Source organism: Strix aluco, chromosome 1 (assembly GCF_031877795.1).
Source record: "Strix aluco isolate bStrAlu1 chromosome 1, bStrAlu1.hap1, whole genome shotgun sequence".
Classification (NCBI taxonomy): Eukaryota; Metazoa; Chordata; class Aves; order Strigiformes; family Strigidae; genus Strix; species Strix aluco.
In genome coordinates this window covers 53,738,376-53,752,276 of record NC_133931.1, presented here as the reverse complement: position 1 = coordinate 53,752,276, position 13,901 = coordinate 53,738,376, and the positions used below count along the sequence as shown (strand labels likewise).

At 37.3% G+C, this 13,901-nt stretch overlaps 1 protein-coding gene across 3 annotated transcripts in view; it reads right to left on the bottom strand.

The window, feature by feature from the left end:
• SMCHD1 (structural maintenance of chromosomes flexible hinge domain containing 1) overlaps positions 1–13,901 on the bottom strand; it is an 89,466-nt gene that overhangs the window by 13,909 nt on the left and 61,656 nt on the right. For all 3 annotated transcript variants that reach the window (XR_012622898.1, XM_074821325.1, XM_074821312.1), the window contains exons 31-37: positions 12,768–12,847; positions 11,096–11,253; positions 7,026–7,141; positions 6,506–6,567; positions 3,388–3,475; positions 2,915–3,046; positions 1,527–1,676 (exon numbers count right to left, since the gene is read on the bottom strand). Coding sequence is in view for 2 of the 3 variants with exons in the window: in XM_074821325.1 (XP_074677426.1) it covers positions 1,527–1,676; positions 2,915–3,046; positions 3,388–3,475; positions 6,506–6,567; positions 7,026–7,141; positions 11,096–11,253; positions 12,768–12,847 (786 nt within the window). In the remaining variant the exon portion in view is untranslated. The remainder of the gene's footprint in view (positions 1–1,526; positions 1,677–2,914; positions 3,047–3,387; positions 3,476–6,505; positions 6,568–7,025; positions 7,142–11,095; positions 11,254–12,767; positions 12,848–13,901) is intronic.

Below are 13,901 nucleotides of genomic sequence, written 5' to 3'. Positions count from 1 at the left end.
TTAAAGTATATTAATTTTAGCTGATACCTCTATTTAGTCCATACGTTTTGTTTTTCATACATATTTTGTCACTTTTCCTTACGGATCAGAGTAGACCAGAGTTTGACAGATTGTTCAGTTATAAATGTTTGCCCATGTTAACTGAATGTTTCTATCCTTGACAGGAGACATTTATGCTGTGTCATTAAGTTTCATCTATTTAGTTCCATAAAAGTTATGTACCGAATAAAATATATTATGAAGAAGCTTGGATGTAGGGTATGTAGATTTTAGTGATTCTACTAAATTTTTTTATTTTTATTGTGGCAATTTCCAAGTTGTATTGGCAGATTTTGTATTTGTTGCTATAGCAGTGTCTGCCTTCACCTGGCACACACTGATGCTGGTCTGCTGGGAAGCTGCTTCCAATAAACAAGTTAAAAAAGGTGGTTGAGAAAATTTCTTTAACAAGTTGGATCCTCCTTTAGTACACCAACTGAAGACTTCCACAGACTTCAGGCTAGTAAAACATGTGACAACCAGAGGAGCCAAATGAAGTAGGGGTATACTTTTGCTCTTCAACAACTTTTAAAAAAACAACTATATATATCTGTTTCACTATGTGAATAGTCCTATTGAGTGAAGTTCTCTGTAGGCTTTTAAGACAGATATTGTGACTGTTCCACACAGAACAAATGTGCAGCTCTACACTCAGATGGGTTTTTGGTGTTTTCAACAGTTTCTGGTTTTGTGCATGTACACATTTTAACTTGTGTCTTTTATATTACACTTTGTAACAACTGTTACAAATTGAACTCATAGGTTTTAAAGGTTCAATCTGTATTTGTTGAAGAAAAAAGTGACTGTGATGATGTGACAATATGCAGTGCTTTCAGAGGTATGCATGATGCTACAGCCAGAGATTCGAACTGAAATAAGGCAAGCATTTTTAACAGTCAAGGGCACTAATGAGTGAAATAAAGTGTAGAGAGAAGTGGTAGTTTCGTCTTTACTTCTGAAAATATGGATAGGATGCCTTTCTGCAAAGTACATAAAACTCAGTTAGCTTGACAAAATGTAAAGAGAACCTGGTAAAATTTAATTACATATATATGAAGAGGTCAGACTAAATGATCTTAAGATATTACAGCCAGATAGAATTATAAATAAAAATGTAAAACACTGCTAATATTAATGGTTTAACTACAAATTGGTTAAGTGTTATTTACATGTGAAATTCAAATGAGGAAAAGACTTATCCTGGATCCCACCTGTATATCCCAGTCCCTGACTGAATGTAATTGTAACCTTCCCTCGCTTGGCAAGGATAAACAGTTTAAAGAATGTCTTTCCTTCAGGTTTTCTGAAAACCAGCAACCAAACAGAGAAGAAATAATGTATCTACTTATCTGTAAGGGAAGGCTACAATACATGCTAATCCTCCACAAAACACCATGAGGTGTAAGATCAGCTTTGAAACTGTAGAAAAATTGGCCTCATTAGGTCCATTGCTCATGGAGTTAACTGTGTATTTCAGTCACACTTACAATTTCAGCTGATCCTCTGTCAAATGGAAACTCAACTGTACTGACTTTCCCCTGAAACTGTGGAATCTCTATATCATCTTCATTGGGGCTCTTAATTTTTGCTATTATTCTGCCAACTAGATCAATTCCAGTATGGTTGTTGTATTCATCCTGTAAGTAAAAATGACAAAAAAAAGTTAGTTTGGAACATGAACCGAAATAAGTAATCCATTTATATACTGCATTTGGTTTATGTAGCAAGGTGCTGACAGCGGGGGCTCAGGGCGGCCTCTGTGAGGGGAGGCCGAGGCTGCCCCCTGCCAGACAGGGCCGGTTCCAACCGACCTGCCACAGGGCACAGCTGAGCTCCTCAGCCAAAATGGTGGTTCCTCTGGGAAACTGTATTTAAGAAAGGGCAAAAATGCACAGGCAGAGGAGAAGGAGGAAAAAAACAAAAACAGCAGACGGAACACCAAGGTCGGTGAAGAAGGAGGGTGAGGAGGGGCTCCAGGCGCCAGAGCAGATTTGCCTGCAGCCTGTGGGGAGACCACGGTGGAGCAGGTATTTCCCTGCAGCCCATGAAGGACCACGGTGGAGCAGACATCCACACAGCAGCCCATGGAGGGCCCCACACTATAGCAGGTGGATATTTCCTGAAGGACTGCAGCCTGTGGAGAGGGCTCACGCTGGAGCAGTTCAGGAAGGACTGCAGTCCATGGAAGGACGCACATTAGAGTAGGGAAACTGTGAGGAAGAAGGAGCAGCAGAGAGGAGCTGTTATGGACTGACCGTGACCCTCATTCCCCATCCCCCTGTGCCGACTGGGGAAGGGTAGAGGAGTCTGGAGCACAGCTGAGCCTGGGAAAGGGTGGGGCAGAGGTGTTGCTTTACTTTTTTTGTCTTTGTTTCTCACTACTCAAATCTATTTTAATTGGTGATAAACTAAATTAATTTTCCACAAGTCAGGGGTGTTTTGCCCATGGTGGTAACTCATAAGTGATCCCCCTGTACTCCTGTCAATGTTCAAAGTTCAGGAGACCTTATTCTTCATAACACAAGATTTCTAAGAGAAACGGTCTCCTGGAAGAAAAGCCATGGAAAGAAACATCTGCTGTATATGTAAGTGTCTTCCCACTAAAATCTATTCTTGAAACATTTTTTTCCTGTGGCAACAAGAAATGGATTTCAATAGAGATGCCTGACAGCAAGGATTGCATGTTTTAGTTTTGGTCATCTGTATGTAAATAAAACAAGATGCACCTGTCATACACTGGAAATCACTGATTTACATCTTCTTTGTTAAGTTAATCTATAAAGAGATAGCAGCAATACCTTACAGCAAAATTCAACATATTTTTAGCAGTCTTATGTATTTCCCTAATTCTGATTTTGTATTAAAGTATAGTTACCATTACATGGAGGTATAAATCCTTGACCAGTGTACGGCTATTAAGAGTTCGAACATTGGAAACTGCTGGAGTAGCTGGTAAAGAATCAGGTAACAAGCGTACAGGGTCATTAGGTACAACTTCAACTATAATCTAGGAGAAAAAAGAGGAAGAACAAAACAAAAGAAAATTAAGACTGATATAATTCACTGCAATTTACCTGCACACATGGGTTGCTCAGAAAAATACTGAAAGAAATGCATCTGATATTTACTGACAATCTTGAAATAGATTAGCATGACAATAAACCAGTTCTACTAGGTTGCAAATTATGTAGCTCTCTTATTCCACAAAATTTCTTAATTATAAAAGCTAATGAAAACATGTTTTGATAATCAATAGTTTGAAATCAGTAACTATAAAAAATAGTATTTCTCCCAGATGATTCTGTATTATATGTTCTTGGCTACATGTAATTAATTATAGATTCAAACCTGGTCACTGCTGAGCATATTTGTCTTATCCATTGCAAAGGTAAACTGGATACTGTAAGTGCCCACTCTCTCTGGAATCACTTTATCCCTAAATAAATCAAAAACAAAAACCAAGCAAAAGCAAGTCAATATTGAAGTGACAAGATGTAAGTATGCAAGCACTTCAAATTCTGAGTAGTCCTCCAAACTAGTCAGAAAGGCCTGTTAAGGCATGACATATTTTAGTACTCCTCCATAATAATGCTACTTCAGGAAGAATGCCATGAGTTTCTTAACAACTGGAATAAGGCTTTTGGAAACTTGGATGAGGAAAGTCTCCTCCAAGAGTTTGTCTCTACTAGCTGACAGGAAGTTTGCCGTGGCCTTATTTTTAAGAAATCTGCAAGTCTATCTCATTTCACGTCCCATTCAATGAATTTTCATACAGCTACTGAAACAGGTGGCTTGAATTTACACAAAATCTGCGTAGCTATTTTGTTCTCTTACTCAGAAGGTGTACGAAGTTGGGTAACTTGGACCAGTGGCCAAGGTTGAGTACAGTGAGAGAGAAAAGAGTTCTCATTCAACCTTACAGCGTTCCAGAGTGCAGACTACTGGCAAAGAACCCCTAACATCAAAATATGAAGGGAAGACAAGACACCTGGGCTTCTGCTGCTATAAACAGACTTCACCTACTCAAGGAAGGCTACACAGCATCCAGAAGACTGCTGGAGTGTTTAACTAGGGATAGCAGTGACTTATGAATGCTCAGAAACTTCTGAGGAGATGTAGACAGTCTCTAACCAAGATTCAGACATTTCTCTTGAGAGGATAACTTGTGGCACTCTTGAATTGGTTAATTAGATTTTTGTTTTCAACATACAGCATTTCATCTGTTTTGTCAATAACATTAAGCAATTTGTTTCCTCTTACTTTGCTTGGGAAGGAGTAAGATGCAAGATTCCCTGGAATGCTTAACTTGTAAAAAACCAAAATCCCGAAGTTTTACCTATTTCTAAAACGGGCCATGACTTTTCCTTTTTGTATTTCACATAGAGAAGGAACAATTCTACTATATTTTCTGCATTTTATCTAGGTTAAGATTGAAAGTAGCATCTGCCTTGTTGGGATACATTAAAAAACTGAGTTGTAAATAATCTGCTAAGGATCTTGTGGCTGAACACCATCTAATCAGACATATGCTTAGAAAATAATCAAACTGCAAAACTCTTATGAAAGTTGTAAGACTGCGTAATAGCATCCATGTTACTGACCAGTGTTAAATAGATGAAAATAATCTGTGACTGTGCCAAGGACAGGAAAACTTGAGAGAAACTGGGTGGTAGACAATGATGCCACAGGCAGCAATGAGTAATATGTACTTTCCTACAAGGGCTGCTAACGGCTAGTCTCTGCTGTCTATTCTTTCAAATTTTTCAAAAAGGCTGGCAGTTTTAATTCTGGACATTTGTGGACAACTAGTAAACTACAGGTACCAATGTCAAGATTTTCATAATTTCCATATGCAACTCTATATAGGTTAGCTTATATCACACTGTCCACTATAGTGCTTTTCACAGGAGAACGTTTATCAGCATGACTACACATTGGCACATTTATTCTAGTTTTCTTTTTCTGGAGGTACAAATATATGATGCAGAGTGCCTTGTTTTGACAATGTTTTAGGGTGTTCTTAACTATACCTGTAACTAAGAATTTGTAAAAATGGCCAAGGTCATAGAAATGCACCTCATACTTAGTGCAAGTCTGCAGTGATCCTTGGTTTGTCGAGAATTTCATTCCATAACCTTGGACTGGCCACACAAAAAGCTCTGCTCTGTTAAAGCAAAACTGCACCCTTATTTGGGAGTCTTCTTTTGCTATAGCTGCCAAATTCAGCCTTAGAAGGCTTTGGAACTGTGAGTGCCTTCAAGGTAAAGACAGATCTTGGTAATGATACAAAAAGCCATCCTTAAATAGCTTTTTGAATTAGTTGTAATCTCTTAAATGAAAAAGCCTTCATATACAAATATATTACATTGCTGTACACCATCTGAGAAGCTACAAAGACTGAATAAACCAGGGTCCTATCAACTGCCTTTCCAGATTAATAGTTTCTTGGCTGGATATGACTAAGGGAATTACAGATGGAGGTGCATTTGCATTGCATATCAGGCTGGGTCAGAACCCAGGATTTGAGCCTCAGCTCCCCAGGGGAAAAAAAGTAACACACAGAAAGCACATAGATTCCCAAGGATTACAGATTGGATGCCTGGCTTCCTGAATTCTATTACACGCCTTGAAAGGGAGAAGAGCCACAGCTGAGAGGCAAGTTCAGAAACTTCCTATCACCTCCTGAAGTGCTGCCACTCAGATGTTCCTGGAATCCTGACACAGCTGAGCTGCTGCACCCTCTGTTGCTCTGATGCAGGAACCACGACCAGCTGGGTAACAGTGGTATCTGCTGCATTAAGGTGATCCTAAAATCTGCTTTCTAAAAGCAGAAGGAAAGACTCTTTCTAGAAGGCAAGAGCTTGAATCAACAGCCAGTACCACAACTATTTAACTGATCCCACAGTGTGACTGCCAGGAATAGATGTAGAAAATATGTGGCAGTCAGGCAGCAGCTTACAATGAGCTCTAGTTGTGCTGCCTGTCATCTAAGACACCATCTCTGAATAAGTAACCCAAGGAAAGACCACTAAACTGACAGGGCCAAGGCCATGGATCAGGATTAACACACAGCTACAGAAAGTATTAAATCAGAGTTAAGTCTACTTTGTCCAGCTTGCAATTCTACAGCAGCTGAATGTAACATTGAAGAGAATTAAGGAACATTACTAGACAAGTAACAAGCAGATGACATAGTTTCTTCACTGCTAGTGTTTCTCATCATGTATTCTAATATATTATCTTAAGACTCTTCTCTACTCTCAGATAAAACAAATGTCAAATGTATCTAGAGAAGAATTCAATCCTCATGCCCATTGCTTTTTGCTAATATCTTTTACCATTTCGTAGCACTGCATCATACTAATTCTATTGTTATTATCAAAACCTAAAACTCTTGTTTCTATTTCAAACTATGTATTTTGTACAGTAAGTTGCATCAGTAGTTATAAAATAAATGCTGCTATACCTGAAGTAGAAGAAGCCATCTTCCTTGTCATCCTTCACTTTACTACAGCTAAATGTTGTAACCTGAAAAAAAAGATGCAAAAAATTTAATGCAATATACAGAAAGTTAAGTACCTTACTTGTAATATGCTATCAAGTCTTAATGATTTGCAGGACTGATAGCATACAGTAATTCAATGAGATCAACTACAATTTAGATGCTAGTTTCATCTTTTTAATTCTTGGAGTCTTTTATCTGCAAAATTCAGGGTGGCAACTTTTAACAGTGTCCCAGCTATGAGTTACCTTCTGCAGAGCAGTAGCATTTTTGTCCTTATTATAGTCTTGACATTTGAACAGTCTGACAATTTGTAACAGGACAGATATCAATAAACAAATATGACTGATACGTAATACTTGCTATTTAAAATCTAGAAGAGGATATTGATTTGAATTAAATGTAGAAAAGTTTCTACTACAGATATGTTTGTCCTATGCTGACATTTTGATACCCATTTTAAAAACACATTTTGATGACTTACATCAATTGGTGTCCTAGTTCCGCTGCTCTGTGCTTCCCACATTTTCATAGAAATCCGTGCTGGATTAATATTTTTAATAATGTTGTCATCTTCAGAAAGAACACTAACCATAAAATCTGTAGAATGAAAGACAATATTTTTTCAAGATTATTTTTATTCAGAATTAAGACCAAACTTCATGAAATTCTGTGCCTCCCTCATACCTAGAAGAAAAACACAAAACTTGTATTCCAAACAGAACCCAAACAACAAAAAAATTCAAAATCAGACATGGAAAACCTTCTCTCCCTAGCGCTGTAAATTAGACCAGGTAACAATCCTTAGAAAAAAATCCCATCTATTTTATCCAATGACTGCTTTAAAAAACTCCCTCAAATTTCAAGTCTGCCTTTCCCAGATTATCATCCTTATCAAAATAGAAAGCCAGGTTTCTTTTTGCTCTCAGGAAAGAACAATCATTAGCTAGTTAAGTAGCTTATTTCTTCCTTCAAGGACAGGAAATCCAGATCTCCCTCTTTCTTCACAAGTGCTTTAGCCGGTGAACTACTGGATAGAAAGCCACAGTAGTTGTAAAGAGCCTGTACCAACACCACTACTGTTTTCCCTATCTATCAGCCACACTATAATAAAAAGGAGGACTCAGGCTATGAATCTGAAGCTGAGTTTGGCTGCGTCTTACAGACTAATACCACATACTTAAATCTGTTAGAAGTAGGATATAGGGACATGTTTCACTCTTCCATTTGCTGTTGACTGGTTCTGCAGTCATAATACTTGGCATTTTATATACCAACCTGAAAAATTTAGCTTTTCCTGTATATTCCATAGAAAGTTTAGTGGTCTGAAGGAAGTGGAATCCAAACTAGAACAAAGTTACCCTTTGACTTGAAGATGTGAACTAAGCACTTTGACACTATGGTTACAGGTGGATTTCATGCATGTAATTGAAGCTGTGCTGCTCACGTAGAACAGAATTTTGCACTTTAAGGAAGGACTGTGCTTTGATGTGTATGAAAAAGTAAGGCATGATTTCCTCCAAGATTACAGTGCCTGCCCTCAGGTGTACCCAAGTTCACCAGTAAATCCAATAATTAGGATGTTAATTACGAATTTAATATCTAATTATTATCAACATTTAATGTCATATATACTATGTTACCTCCTCAAGAAGCTGTTTAATTCTCTTCGTCTCTCAAAACCTGCTTGATTTATACTACACACCACATTTGAAAAAGGACTATTTGGCACAGAGGTTGGAGCTAGATGATCTTTACAGGTCCCTTCCAACCCAAACCACTCTGTGATTCTATGATTTTATAGTATGCTTCCTCTAGGCAAAACTAAAATACCTTGTGAATTTAGTCAAATTCATAACACTGTATGGAGTATTTGAAAGAACAAAAACTTCTTTCCATAAAAATGTTGTCTCATCAAGTTATGCTACTATAATTGTTATCTTCGAATATGCACCTTCCTTGGTCAAAAAACAAGCCCTCACAGCACAGACCTCGTATTTGTGTGAGATATTCTGCTTCTCAACTCCTAGTACTACAAATAAATCCTTTTTGCCATAAATTTTGAATAGATGTTTCATTTACTTCAAACGGGCTTGGGATACTACAAATGGATTTGTATGAAGCACATTTTCTGATTTTTTTGGTCACTTTTGAGAGATGTTTATCATCTGGGAATCCAGAAGTATTTACAAAGGAGTACAGAGAATAGGTGGGAAAAATTCAGATGCTTGTGCTGAAATCACACTGTGAAACAGCAACAGAACTGAAAACACTCCTTTGATACAGTTTTTTGGTTTTAAGTCCACCTAAAGGCAAGGGAAAGACTGAAGTATAGGAAGGACAGTGTCTTGTAACAGCTTATTTTGTTTAAGGAACTTGGCAAAAGCTCTCTAAGAAACCAAGTACTCTGTATCAGCAGGATCACTCACATTCACACAGTTGTCAACTCCTTCAAACGTAATAGCAAGGCACCACTTTCCCATACAAAAGTCAGCCTCCAACCTGCTCCCATTTCTACATTTATCCATGTACCGACTTAATTACATTCACAGAATCATCTAGGTTGGAAAGGATCTTGAAGATCATCTAGTGCAACCATTAACCTAACACTGACGGTTCTCAACTACACCATATCCCTCAGCGCTATGTTGACCCGACTCTTAAACACCTCCAGGGATGGGGACTCCACCACCTCCCTGGGCAGCCCATTCCAATGCCTAACAACCCGTTCTGTAAAGAAATGCTTCCTAATATCCAGTCTAAACCTTCCCTGGCGCAACTTGAGGCCATTCCCTCTTGTCCTATCGCTCATTACTTGGTTAAAGAGACTCATCCCCAGCTCTCTGCAACCTCCTTTCAGGTAGTTGTAGAGGGCGATGAGGTCTCCCCTCAGCCTCCTCTTCTCCAGACTAAACAACCCCAGTTCCCTCAGCCGCTCCTCGTACGACATGTGCTCCAGACCCTTCACCAGCTTCGTTGCCCTTCTCTGGACACGCTCGAGTAATTCAATGTCCTTTTCGTAGTGAGGGGCCCAAAACTGAACACAGTAATCGAGGTGCGGCCTCACCAGTGCCGAGTACAGGGGTAAGATCACTTCCCTGTCCCTACTGGCCACGGTATTTCTGATTCAAGCCAGGATGCCATTGGCCTTTATATTCCTTCCAACAACTCTTTATATTCCTTCCAACAACTGCCCAATACTGAAAGCATATCCACTGATCAGAAGTCTCCCTGACTTCTCCTGAAACTTTTTGAAAACTGCATCAGATTTGCCACCTTAATTTATTCCTTTCAAACAAAAGCCAAATTAATAGGATTAGCATATCAGAATTAGTAACTTTGCAATTTCGTGTCTAAATTAATTTATAATTTTTAAGTGAATACCATCCAGTATAGGAAATTTGTTAGTATTTACTTTATCAAATAGGTCTAAAAGTCATCTACTGAAGATTCAAATGTGATTTTTTTTTTTCCTAATACCAAGGATGGGATTAAATGGGAAAAAATAAATTAAGTTTAGAAACTACCTTACTCTCCCTTCACAGGTACCACTGACAAAACATAGCAGATTTCCCAAGTCTCAAATGGTTTTTGTTTTTCAATTCCACTAAATTGTTGCTGAAGTCTTTTTCTGCCTATCTTAATATGGTACTTGCTTTCTATTTAACTTTTTGAGACAGGATTTCAGCTTTCTGAAGAATATCTTTGTATCATGGTTTCATAGTGCAAATTGTGTTACTGCAAATTAAACAGGAGAATTTTCTGGGAGATGGGCTAGTAAATTTGTATCCTTCACTGGAAAATTCAAGAACCGTATCTCCCATGGTTATCATAAAGAAGACCTATTTCCTGAATTAATATAGGTCTCTTATTCTTGCTACAGTTTCCTTATAGGAAAAAGCAGAGGTTTAAAATTCTGTTTTGCTTTTAGTAAAAGATGTTTCCTCATGGTTATAACTTGCTCTTCTTTATCTGTTTTCCTTATTGTGAATACTACTGGGATATAAAACATAAGACAGGATTTTTTCTTTTATGACTTGGCAGCCTTAGAAAACAAAGATCATCCTTTTGTGACAGAATACAGCAAGAGAGAAGAAAATTTTGTACTGTCACTCACATACTTCTGATCAATTTCTGGTTCCTCTTGGCTCACAGTTGGCCTATATAGCTACCTCCTTTGTTATTACGCCACAGAAAATGAGACGAGGGAAAACACGCATGAACTAGCTCAGATCATCTTTTGGAAAGATCAAAAACTGAAAAACAGTATTTCACTAAGGACAGTGAAGAGATTCCGTAGTTTTACCATTTATAGACAGATAAAGCAAATAATTTCGAACAAATAAATAAAAGTGAAATGCTTTTGAAAGACGATGTACATATCTTTTCTCTCCAAATGTTAGAGACATCTCTGATATGGCTGTTACAAAGAACTGAGACAAAACAGACAAAAAAAAAGTAAGAAAATACACCAGGAGAATCATCAAAATAGTTTTTCATAGGTTTACAAAGCTCCTGAGTGATTGGTTTCTACCAAAGAATCCTTATACTTACCAGGGAAGGTACCTCCTGCTGGAAAAGAAGCATTTTTGTCATATTTAACATTCAAGCAGACAGGTTTCTCAGGATCAGGCAGGACATTTAATGTGATTATAGGACAATCTAATGTGGTCTTGCCGTGTGAGGCCTTAAGCTGTAAAGTGTGTTCTCCCCTGAAATATATAGAAATTGTAGAAACTGTTATAACAGATCTCTTCTGAAAAGACAATTTTCAACAGACTTCAAATCTGAATCATGTACATGAAGGCATGATAAAAAAAAATGAAAAGTTATCAGTAGTAAAGAAAAAAATTGGAAGTGTTAATGCAAAGTTAGACAAGGAAAATAATAAGTTTAAGATATTAGCCTATTAAATTTAATTTTGCTTTATTATTTCATTAGTTTGATCATGTTTCATTGCCTGTCTGTAAGACACTAGCATCTACAGCTTCAAGTTGCAGAAGACAGTAAGGTGGAAAGCAAACACAGCTCATTGAAATGCTGTCTGAGGAGCATTCTGCTTTGACAGTTTCCAAAGAGTGAATCTGTGTACAACTCACATCTAGCAAAGTGCACTGCAAGTATATAATGACTTCGTTGCTGTAGAATAAGTCGGTTTCTTTACTGTATTAAAAACTTAAAATTCAAGATTTTAAACAGAACTGGGAATATGGTATTTAACTGCATAAAGGCTGTTCTCCCCAGCCAGTTCTGATTACGCTATAAATAGTATGATGTTATTACTGAGCACACCTGTTTCTAGCCTCCAATAATACATTGATAACTAATATTCATCATCCTTCTACCAAGATGCAGGCATTATAAATACACGGAGCACCATCAATAACATTTAAAATAGATTTTCTTCCACATGCAAAATAGTACTACGGGTCAAATCCTGCAGATATGAATGCAAAAATATTAACTGCAATGAAATAGTTCAGAAGTTTAAGATCAAGCACTTATGGCTAGCTTCTAAGCTACCTAATGCCAACTTAGTCTTGCAAGAAAAGCTCAGGGATACAGGGAGTGAGCAGCAGAACTGTGAACCTGAGTAGGATATAGAAATAATGGATTTGAAAAGTCAGATGGGACATGAGAGCGTAAGAGGAGCCAGGGTGACTGACATGAAGAAGCAGGAGCCATAGGACACACATCTGCAGGAAATGAGACTTCATTAACTGTACTGCAAATAAGAATAAATAAATATATTTTAAATTCTTTTGGACACTTTACCTGATCCTTTAAAACAATGGCTAACACCCAGAGGAAGTGGGGTTTCAACACTCCTAAAATGTGTTCCTACTTTGAAAGCAAAGTGTCTGGATCTGGTCACCAAAGGCTGTACATTTCAGATATTTTAAGTGGTTTATGACATCGTGTGCACCATGCATAGGTGAACCATTATAAACTGTGTTTTACCATGACCAGAAAAAACAGGACTCAGAAAATTAGAGTAGCAGCTTCTCAAAAGACCAAAAGAAGCAGGTATTGAATTTTATTTAGTTAAGCACTTAATTTCTAAAAGCTCACTATCTGGTCTTCCACAGGCATATAAATAATAAATTTTTGACCTTAGCTCTAGATTAATTCTTGGTAAGTACTTTATGAAATGCGCAGCTTAAATACATCTAGCAAGCGACATTTCAGAATTAACTTTTTTTTCCATATAGTTTTCACTACTTACCTAGGTGCATGAATACTAATAACTCCCAGGTTAGCCCTACCATTTTCATCTGTTTTATGTTGCTGGTTTGAAGGAACAATCTGTCAAAAAAAAATATTTTTTATTCTTTCAATGACACAGAAGTAGTATCAAGTCTTAGAATAAAATGTATATCTCATGTGACTGCATACTGTCTTTCCATTTGAGCAACAGCTTTGTATTTTTGCATGCTAAATTAGGGAAAGATACATGGTTATGAATACAATATTAAGGTTTCAGAATTATCTCTGCCAGTTTTTGAAGATAATCACTTTATCTGAACTAGAATATTTTTGTTTATTAATATGTTCAAATATTTTATTAATGTTATTTCTTTAACTGCTACTGACTCTATCATGTCATCCATAGCACAAGTTAATCTGAGTATATTTTCAGATTCTAAAACCTTCCACAAACTATTTATTCCCTTTTACAGTCTTTCTCCAGTCTGAACAAAGATTCCTGGGTAGCAAAAATTAAAGAATGGTACAACTGGAGTAAAAACAACTAAAACATCTGTGTCTCTCTTCCCCTTCCCCCATTCTAGTCCCACTGCCAGAAATGTAAGACTGCTAGATAACCAAGAGAAAAGTGTCATGACAAGTGATGAAGTACAGTACCTTATTTATCAGACTTAATGACAAACAAGAACTAACCTCTGTAGCGTAAGAAATGGCATTTAATCAAACGTTAATAACAACTTCTTGTCAGTGTTGTTTTAGGATAACAACACAAATACCTTATACATCTCTCATTTACTGAGCACATTAATTAGGCCTGATTCTAAGTCCTTTGACGCCAATGGAAATTCTACTACTTACTTAAAGGAATTCTCACTGAATCCTGTTGTTAGAAAATAACTCCCCTTTAACTCACCAGTGTTCTTCAAGGTGTGTTTTCTATATGCACCCTGTCTTTGCGCACTTAATTCCCTGGCACTGAAAGTGAAATCTTATGACTGGCACTACCATTAAGTCATACTTGCCTTCACACATTAAATGGCAGAGAAGCTATCACTTCATTTTCCTTATCAACTACAACTTTTTGAACCTATGGACTACAGTGTAGCAGATGGAGAATGACTATCCTCTCATGGAAACAGGTGTGAATCTTAAA